Source organism: Phalaenopsis equestris, unplaced genomic scaffold (assembly GCF_001263595.1).
Source record: "Phalaenopsis equestris unplaced genomic scaffold, ASM126359v1 Scaffold000842, whole genome shotgun sequence".
NCBI lineage: Eukaryota > Viridiplantae > Streptophyta > Magnoliopsida > Asparagales > Orchidaceae > Phalaenopsis > Phalaenopsis equestris.
Genome location: NW_018165282.1, coordinates 26,430 through 36,953, shown reverse-complemented (window position 1 = coordinate 36,953; position 10,524 = coordinate 26,430). Strand labels below are relative to the sequence as shown.

Sequence of the window (10,524 nt, the reverse complement as noted above, 5' to 3'; positions counted from 1 at the left end):
TGATCAATATATATATCTAAGGTAGCTATTGTATTCTTAAAGAAAATATTTTTAAAAAATATGGAACACCAAGGTCCTAATTAGTAACGGAGAATTCATTTTTTGTAATAATAATTTTGGAACATTAGTGAATAAATTTGGTATAAAATATTAAAATACTGAGCAAGCCGAGATATCAAATTAAGAGATCAAATAGACTTTGGCAAAAAAATTATATATATTTAAGAAAAGATTGGTCATACATTCAAATTATATGATGTTTTGGAAGTTTATATGGAAAATCATACACTCCAATAAATATGTCATCATATTGATTAATTTTTTGGAAAATCATGTCACTAAACTTTATAGAAAGAGCATAAGACCTCTTCCACAAAATAAATAGTGGAGAAAAGATATTACTTCAGTTAAATAAATGAAAAAAAATGTAATAATTTCAAAATCAAGAAGTTCACTAATTAAAATTCAATTTATATTTAGTTATAATGTTGTTATTGTTAATTCAAGATTAAAATTATTCTCAGAGATTGAAGTTCAATTTGGTTATATACATTTACTATAGTAAAAGTTCACTTTGATAGAGTTGTGGATATAAAGGACATGAAAGATACTTAAATTATGCACACAAGAGCATGTTTTAGTATAAAAATACGCAAATATTGAGATACATTGATTTATATAAAGTTTATCTAATATAAATTTTATAAATATATTATAATTTTTACAAAAAATTAAAATTTTTAATCATTATCTAGGGTATTGGTATCCATTCGAATAAAATTTTCAACAGACCCGTAATTGGCTCTAAAACCATAAAAAATACATAATCTATTCCCGTCCCCCCTCCCCCTCTCTCCCTCCCTTTCTCTCTTTTTAGCCATCATTTTTCTCTGTAAAATGCTTCATGAGTAAGGAACAACAAAATATGGAAAAAGATTTGAGGTAGAATGGGATATTTATAAAAAATATTTTTTTATAAATATATAAAAAATATATGACTATCTTAATTGTTAGATTTTAATGGAGAATTCTATTTGAGTCCAATCATACTTTGAAATATATCATATTAAGAATACACAGCTGAATACATTTGGTAAAATGAGTGGTAGATTACCTCATGAATTTTATTTGTGAAAACACAAACTATTTAAAAAGTTCATTTTTTATGCCTACAATACTCATAAAATATAGAAAAACATATATAAAATAGAAAATTGAATGATTTTTAATATGATAAAGATGGATTGCCAGCTAATCTTAAAATAAATCCAAAAAATTAACTTGAATACAATGCATACATTTCATTCTAACAATAACCTAACGGCATAATATCAGTGTCATATGACAATATTTTTTAATAACTATTCAAAGCTGAAAATTATTTGAAAAGATAATATAGAAGATATATTGGAGTACCTTATAAATTATGTATACATGTGTGAAAGCAACTTCAAAGTAAATAAGCATTTGAGATTATTATAATGATTTTTCCAGAAAGATATGCATATGTTTAACGATTAGGTAAATGATTAGGTAAATGATGGTTGGGAGGTAAGAGATGATAGCTGGGTAATAATAGATAATGAGACAACACTTGGGCGATAAAATTAAAGTGATGACAATCGAACAATACTGATCAAGACAAAGTGTCTAGTGACAACAATTAGAAGAAATTGACTGAGTAATAGTGATTAGGCAATGACTAGATGTGAAGAATGGAACAAATCAAACTATTTCCATTAATAAAGCCCAATAAATAAATAAAAAAAATTGAAATTTTATTATGATATAGTCAACTACCCTCATTGATCAAATCCAACGATTTTCATCAATAAATTTCAAAAACGAAGAAAAGATGTGAAGAATGGATAAGTTATGCACACATTCTCCTCTCAATTCAGCTCAACACATCTCACCAAATTTGCGTACAAAATTTTTTTGGTAAATTGCTATTAGAGATTGAAATGTATCGTTTGATCCCAGAAAAATAAAATAAAATAAACGAACAACGTTATTTTTCCAAATGAACAGAGCATAAAAAGAAAAAAGAAAACACCGAAGAAGAAGAAGAATGACACGTACTTTAAGTACAAACCATATTTTGATTTGATTCATAAGTCGGCATACAGAATTATAATCTGTTACAGCACAGTGCATGATTGAGCGGGGTGCAATTTCACAAAATTATAATATGCTACAGCTCTTTAATGCTATTTATAAAGTAGCCCTGCATTTAGTTGTGCCCTCCTCCTCCTCCTCCTCCGGCAGCGCCACCCGCCTCTGAGCCTGATCCGCCGCCACCACCAACTTCTCCACCTGGTCCCCCAACACCTGAACCATCTACACCTTTATTTCCCTTCGCAGAACCACCATCAGCCCCTCCGCCATGTCCGCCTCCCTCACAATTTGCTCCAACTTCTCCGTAGCTAATGGCTTTCAGGGACCTTGCTGCGGAGGAGAGGCCCAAGCTAATGCTAATGAGAGCTAGAAGTACTAAAGCCCTGAACTTTGTCGGGCTAGCCATTGTGGTTGATGGAGTGATGGATGAGAAGATGTGGTGGACAAGTGTGTGGTATTTATAGCTAAGGGCTTGCACTGCATGGTGAAGGACCTGTAGGTTTATGGCTGCGGCCCCTTCAACTTTCGTGGGGGGGGGGGGGGGGGGGGGGGGGGAAAAAAGAGGGAGGGGAAAGAAAAAGGAAAAGAAAATGATGATGGGAGAGAGAGTAAGAGAAATAAAGAAGGATATAGAGAAAAAGAGAGGTTTAGTGGAACAAAAAAGTTTGTGGAATTTTGGGAATTTTGGCCAAATTTAGGGTTTCAAGAGTACTTAAGTAATTTGGGGGAGTTTAGTGGAAAAAGGCCAAGTTGAGTATTTTTTGTAGAATTGGGGAGCTATAAATCTTTAGTGGGTCTATATATATATGTGTGTGTGTGTGTGTGTGTGTGTATTCCTTTTTCAAGCCAAAATGAGCCGAATACGGACAAACAAATATTTGTTCGTGTTAGGCTCGTTTATATATCGAGCACAAAAAAAAAAAATTTTGTGTTCGACTTATCAACTTAGCGAAAGAATCAAACACGAGCTTCCTAACGAGCCGAATACGAGTTGTTCATGAACAACAAGCCGTTTTGACAGCTCTATAACCAAGTAAGAGGAGAAGAGGTGTTCGCATGACAGTGCTTGTTAAAGTGTGCATCAAGCGACCAACAACGTGTATTGGAGTTTACAGGGTCAAATTTTTTTTTTAAAATGACTTCTTTGTGATGAGTTTCAATATGTACTTCACAAAAATATTAGGAGAAACATCCATACCAATATATATATTAACATGCTATGAAACATAAAAAATAGATTTTCCCTGAATATGCCATATTACCGTTGTATTTTCTTATGCAAGTTTAATCGCTCTAAACAAGCAACATATAATTACATAGATTGTTTAAAAAAACTTAAATGCTCTTTACAAATGTGGAAGGGAATTATTTTGGAAGTTTGTAATATATGTTTTTAATAATTTTGAGGCAAAAAGGTGTTTTAATTTATAAATAAAAAATACAATTATTTTAATGTACTAAAATATTTTAGAAGAGATTTTCAATAATCATCTCAAAACTATCAGATAATGGAAGAAAAAATTAAGCGACTTATATTGATTGAAGCTGTATCACCACCAAAAACTGGTGGGGTGGGCTTCCGGGTAGCTTAGCCTGAAACACTTGCCCACGCATATATGCCTTATTGTATGTGCAGCTGCAATACCACCAAAAAGTTGATTGCCAGGCAGTGCAAATATTCCTTGTGGCCATACCACCAAATATTGGTAATGCCACCGTTGTGCCACTAATATATTTCTTCGAAACCAACTCCCATATTAGTATTCCACTTTCAATCATTAAGGCCATTGGAAGATGAGGAAGAAGTAACTTCACATAAATATTTTTATTCATTTAGTCTTAATTGACCATCCTTTTTCTTAAAACTCTTGAAAATGAAAGTAAAATAAAAACATATGATACCCTGTTATATTTTCTCTTGAAGAAAGAAGACGTAAGATAATCAAAGAATTTAGTGACATTAATGCCTGAATGAGATCACAATGGTTGAAACTCTTGATAAATTTATGATGATCTTTAAACCATAAATCTTGAATGAGCTCATGGATATAGGCACAAAAATTTGAGGCTTCCAAAACTATCAATTTAGCCAAAATAATATTTTGGACATGTAGTAATTGTAACATTTTTTTCTTTCAACTCTTCCAGAAAATCTAATATAACACGCCAAAGTGAGCCTCACCCGATTTGATAAACCCATGACATAGTGCTATCTCTTAGCTATAAATACCAGTCCCATCGGCACCACAGCTCATCTGCCTTCACATATAAATCAGAATGGCTACTGGCAGTAGGCTTAAAACCCTTGCAATTCTACTTCTGCTTAGCATTAGTACTTGCCTTTCTTGTGCGAGGTCTTTGCCACCAGACAATAGTCAAGTGGGAGGGGATGGTGGAAGTAGTGGAGGAGATGGTGGAGAAAAGAGCAGTGGTGACAATAGCAGCACTGGTGTTGGTGGTGATGGTAGCAGTGGAGGAGGAGTTGATGGAGGCAATGGCAAAGATGGTGGCAACGGAGTAGTTGGTGGAGGCGGTGGCAACGGTGGTGATGATGGTGGCAATGGAGGAATTTCAGAGAACAACAGCAATGATAATGGCAGAGAAGGAAATGGTGATCAACCAATCGGAGATCAACCTGGCAGTTATCAACCCATCGGAGATCAACCCGGGGGTGATCAACCCATCGGATATCAACCCGGGGGTGATCAACTCATCGGAGGCGGTGATCAACCTATCGGAGATCAACCCGACGGTGATCAGCCCATCGGAGGTGGTGATCAACCCATCGGGGATCAACCCGGCGGTAATCAACCCGGCGGTGATCAACCCATCGGAGGGGGCAATCAACCCGGTGGTGATCAACCCATCGGAGATCAACCCGGCGGTGATCAACCCATCGGATGGGGCAATCAACCCGGCGGTGATCAACCTATTGGAGATCAACCCGGCGGTGATCAACCCATCGGAAGCGGGCCGTGTGATCAACCTATAGGAGATCAACCCGGCGGTGATCAACCCATCGGAGGCGGTGATCAACCTGGCAATGATCAACCCATCGGAGATCAACCCGGCGGTGGCCTGGCAATGATCAACCCATCGGAGATCAACCCGGCAGTGACAACCCGGCGGTGGTCAACCCATCGGAAGTGGTGATCAACCTTCCGGGGGTAGCAATGAAGACGGCAATGGTAATGGTAATCGTGGAGAAGGTGATCATCCCATCGGGGGCGGCAATGGCAGTGGCGGCGAAGGATATGGCAGTGGAAAGGATGGCGGCTATAACAGCGGAGGTGATGGCCGCCATTAAAGACTGTTCAAAAGCAGGAGGTGGCTGCAGCCACTATCTCGGTGGTGGTGGTGGTGACGGAGTCAACAGTTGAGGTTTGTGAAAGTGGCCTACCTTCTGTTTTTATTCTACTTAACATAAAGGAATAATGTTATAGTTATGGTTACCAAAGAATAAGATCTACCAGATTTTCTAGTTGATTAAAAAGTATGTAATAATGTGATATTATAATATAAGTTGTAATAGAAATTATAGCTATGTCGGGTATTGTCATGTAATGGAGAACGATGTCATTTATAAATGAGATAATATCAAGCACTTTTTTTTTCTGCTTCTCTTCCTATCATTAAATTAAACAAATACTAATTGTGGGAGTTCTGATTGAAATGCATATATATTATAATAAGAGCGACACTTGGTAAATATGCATATGAGTGAAATTCCGAGCCTCCAATCTCATGCATTTATGCATGGTACGATCAAATAATTAGAAATTTGAAGTTGTATATTCGACAACTTAAGAAAAAAAGATGTAAGAGAGCTTTTCACATGAAAGAATGAGGCACCTTTTGATTTTTCATTTATCATTTCATGACGATGATGTTGATGATGATGATGATAGTAATAGCGTGAGTTTGAATATATGATTATTTATCAATTTCATAAAAAAATTTTATGGGCAAGTTTTAGGGTTAAGTCATGAAACTCGTATCAAAGACGGCAAAGTTATATAGGTAAGTCTTGGGGGGAAATCAAAGCCTGAATAAGACTTTTATTCGGATAAATTGTGGACACAATTATACAAATTAATTCAACATAGTTAATAAGTGAAGATTTTAATAAATTGTGGACACAATTATACAAATTAATTCAACTTAGTTAATAAGTGAAAATTTTATTTTATTTTCATTTTTCATTTATCATTTCATGACGATGATGTTGATGATGATGATGATAGTAATAGCGTGAGTTTGAATATATGATTATTTATCAATTTCATAAAAAAATTTTATGGGCAAGTTTTAGGGTTAAGTCATGAAACTCGTATCAAAGACGGCAAAGTTATATAGGTAAGTCTTGGGGGGAAATCAAAGCCTGAATAAGACTTTTATTCGGATAAATTGTGGACACAATTATACAAATTAATTCAACATAGTTAATAAGTGAAGATTTTATTTTATACGAGTAAAATGCGAGATAAAAATCGCCAATGTATATATATATATATACATATTTGCTGATTTTGATTTCAGGAAAAAAGCTAAAATTTTGAGACCCGCTTATTTTATTTTTAAACATGTTGATTTCCTTAAAGAAACTAAAGAATAAATATTTTAGTTAGACTTTCAAATAGATTCTTATTATATACTTATAGATATGTTTATTAAATATTATTTTGTGCATGTTTGTATGTTAAATCTAAATTTGTCCTTTAATGACACCCAAGGATGGAAAATTTTCAATACGGAGCTTGTATGCAGAGCTGTGTACGGTCTCTAATTAGATTAAACCACCTAAATAATATTTAATACAATAAATTTATAAGTTTTTTAAAATAGGACCCCCTTACATACATTTCTTTTTGGGGCCTTAATCTAATTGGAGCCCGTACGTAGCTCGGCGTATGGGCTCCGTATGAAATTTTTTTCCATGGATGGATACAAAGTAGATGAAGAGAGAGAATGTAGGTATTTTGAGGACAGAGAGAGGAAAATAAATGAAGGGAAGAGAGAGATAAGAGAAAAATGCTATAGCATTAGGTTTTTTTTTCTTCAATAAAAAAAAAAAATTATATTCAGTGAAGTTGGACCGTATAAGTGACGCATTGTGATTAAAATATTAATACAGTTTTACAACTGGACTGCAGATATAATACTTTCTCCAATCGCAAACTGGTGTGTAGACCAAGTTTTTTTTGTTTTTGCAATCAATTTGACGGGTACATTTTAGTGACAAAGAACTCTGGGTGAACCGCAAGGTAGTGATCCCCTGACTAATTTTCTTGGCTCATGCAGTGAACGTGACCACTGTTATAGATGCGACCGGTTATATGACCTGATTATTCAGCTTGGGTCAAGAAGTAGAAATGCTAAAGCAATCAGAGAATCTCCTTCATCAGGAAATCATGGTTGTAAGGGAGAATTTTCAGGTGCCTCAAGCTCAGACTGAATAGGATCGCTAAGGAAAATTCAGGAAGAATCCGTGCTGTGGAATTTCACTCAGCTGGGTTACCTTTTGGTTGAGGCTACGACAAACCAAATGGTGAATTCCCTTTTTGCTAATGAGTTGTTGTTCTATAAGGACTAATTTTATCTCGACTCTAGCATGCCCATTTATGCATAGCCAGTGAGCATCTTTCGATTATATGGGATCATTCCAGCATAAGTAATGTTGAATTTGATTGACATCCTCATGAATTGTGGTGTTATTCAATCGTTAAATTGGCAATCCATGGTCCACCTACCTTTTCAGGTAATTATTCTTCTTGTTTGCCTACCCGATACGTTTCATCCAATTCATTTCAGGTAGTAGGATTCATTTTAAGAGATTGAAGAGTAAAATGAATGAATGGAAGCGTAAATACTGCTTTGATTTCATGGAGGGAGGCTGGCTGATTGGGGTAAGTCCCACTTACATGCCTGTGGTGGTCAATCGTTAACGTCTTTGCAACCTTCTGGAGCAAAGAAACAGCATCAAGCGTGCCAATATTAGTGTTCACAAATATTTAGAAAGCTAGGTTATTATCAAGGTGTTAGCTCTAGACTTTTGTGGCATCATGACTAAAAATGATTGGGCCTTCGTTGATTCCACTCTGGAGGATATCAATGCTGCCTTGGCAAGGAAGGTCAAGAAGGAAGGTGTGGTCTGGCTTCGTTAGATATGGACAAATATTTACAGTCAATTTTCCCTTCGATTGTTATTGTTCAAAAGGCAGGGACCAATGAGTTGATTTTAATCAAGAGTAAGGGATACGTCGAAGGACAGATAAGTAACTTTGCTTCTCGTGCAGATACTCTCATGTATGATGGAAGGGAAGTGAAGGCTGATAATTAGGTTTGATGATCAAGAAGATCAACGGTTCCAAATCAGCTCCATTTAATCTAGAGCTACCCTATCATTTCAGGAAAGTGCGCTATAAGCGACGCCATTACTGACGGCCCAATTTGTGTCACAGATGTTGGTTTAATTTCCCATGACTTAGCAACGGATACTTAATCTTTAAATTAATCTTTAAATTTTCAGATGATATTACTACTTCTCGATTTGTCACTTTTTAAGGAAAAAAAAAATAACATTGTTAATCGTCGGTTACTATCTAAATTAAAAAATCAACAGTTAACAACTGTAACTAAACCATCAAAACTTATTATTTATATCATCAAAATTATCGTTTCTTTATATCCCCCGCACGCTTCTCTCTTTCCAATTTCGCCCTAAATTCTTCTCTCATTGCGGTTTCGCCCTAAATCCCTCCCCCACTCTCGTGACACTCTTCCTCTTCACCCGGTGACGGTCCACCACTTCGACAACACTCCTCTATCGTCAACACTCCTGATTGGTAGCTCACGACTCCTATGCTAGGGCATCACAGCTTACAGAGACAACCAAAACCTCATAGACAAGTGACATACATATCACTGATAGTTAAGATGACATATATGCAAAAAATAAAGCATAGGAGTTATATCTGTAAATACTTAGGAATTAAATGGTATGTATGCAAATATTCATTTTTTCATTTATTTTGGTAGAGTGAATTTTTTTCACACACGACACCCATATAATGAGAAGTATGACAACAAAGTAGCACAAAATCTCATGAAATCATTTGTGCATTGATACCCCATAGATTTGCTTTGAGAAATTCTTTTAGAATTGCTTGAAATAGTACTTTTCAGTGATCGTCATTAATAGCATGTAGACATCATCTTCATTACCTCTAGGAGAATGCTTTAAGTAAACTCTTAGACTTCTTCATAATAATAAGATGTAGCAGAAAAACAACATCACTTTGTTAGTGTAAATTCAAAGCATAGTATTCTAACATTAAAAAACCAAATGAGCCTACAAAAAATTCTCTTAAGAAACAAGCTTGAATTGCTTGATGGTTTATTCTCTATGATCATGCATATGAAATCAAAACTGAAATAGTAATGTGAGTTATTGCTTTTCTTTCTTTGTTCTTTGGAAATTATTTATAGCTCGGAACTAACAAAAATAGTGATGTGGTTTAGAATTGGATTTGTTTCTACTTTGATCAAATACTGAGCTGGGTTTTAATCAATGAAGATTTCCAACCATTATTAAGATTCAACCATATTTCTAAATATATTATTATATATTCAAAATTTAGGAAGAAATTTTAAATTTTTTTCTTCAGATAAGTTTTGAGCTCTGGTGAAAGTAATTTTACTTCATGTGAGATGTTATTTTTATTCGGTCATGTGTATTTTGTGGATATTTTAGTTAATGTGATGTTTGCTAGGATTGATTGACCTTCGATATCCTTCCATCGTGTTGGATTGAGTTTTGAACTCGATTTGGTTTGTTATTTGAGCTAGCTATTGTTTCTGATGGTTAACTTGTTGTTGATAAGTTTGTATTTCTTCATTGATCTTCACTGATTGCTTAAATTGATTTTTTGAGCTGTGATGAATTTCAACCTTTATTAAAATTCAAAAAATATTGAATATATTTTTATATATTAAAAAATCTAAGATGGAATTTTAAAATTTACTTGCAGGTAAGTTATGAGCTCTAGTTGGTTATCATTCATGTCTTTGTTTTGGTGATTTGTTTGATGGTTTTTCTTTCTTTTTCTAGTTTTCGTTGGTTTGGTTTATCTTTTTGTTTAGTGTGCTTGTATTGTTTGATTTGCTTTGCAGGATTATAGACCTTTGAAGACTTCCTTTCTTATTCTTTGAAGCTTTTTGAAGTATTTAATTTTCTCTTGTTTTTAAGGTCAACCCAAAACCCTATTGAAAAAATGTAATGGCTATTATGTAGCCTTAAATGTGAAACCCTTAAATATTTGTTTAAAAAAGATTTATATATATACCACTAAATTTCCGTGTGTGTGTGTGTGTGTGTGTGTGTGTGTGTGTGTGTGTGTGTGTGTG

At 34.7% G+C, this 10,524-nt stretch overlaps 2 protein-coding genes across 2 annotated transcripts; one reads left to right on the top strand and one right to left on the bottom strand.

Moving 5' to 3' along the window:
- Positions 1-2,233: 2,233 nt before the first annotated feature.
- LOC110031809 (glycine-rich protein DOT1-like) lies at positions 2,234-2,524 on the bottom strand. Its single transcript, XM_020735215.1, has one exon. The coding sequence runs from the start codon at positions 2,522-2,524 to the stop codon at positions 2,234-2,236; it is 291 nt and encodes a 96-aa protein (XP_020590874.1).
- A 1,871-nt stretch (positions 2,525-4,395) lies between these two features.
- LOC110031808 (putative glycine-rich cell wall structural protein 1) lies at positions 4,396-4,895 on the top strand. Its single transcript, XM_020735214.1, has 2 exons — positions 4,396-4,819; positions 4,879-4,895. Exons 1-2 carry the CDS (start codon positions 4,396-4,398, stop codon positions 4,893-4,895), a joined length of 441 nt encoding a protein of 146 aa, XP_020590873.1.
- Positions 4,896-10,524: the final 5,629 nt, after the last annotated feature.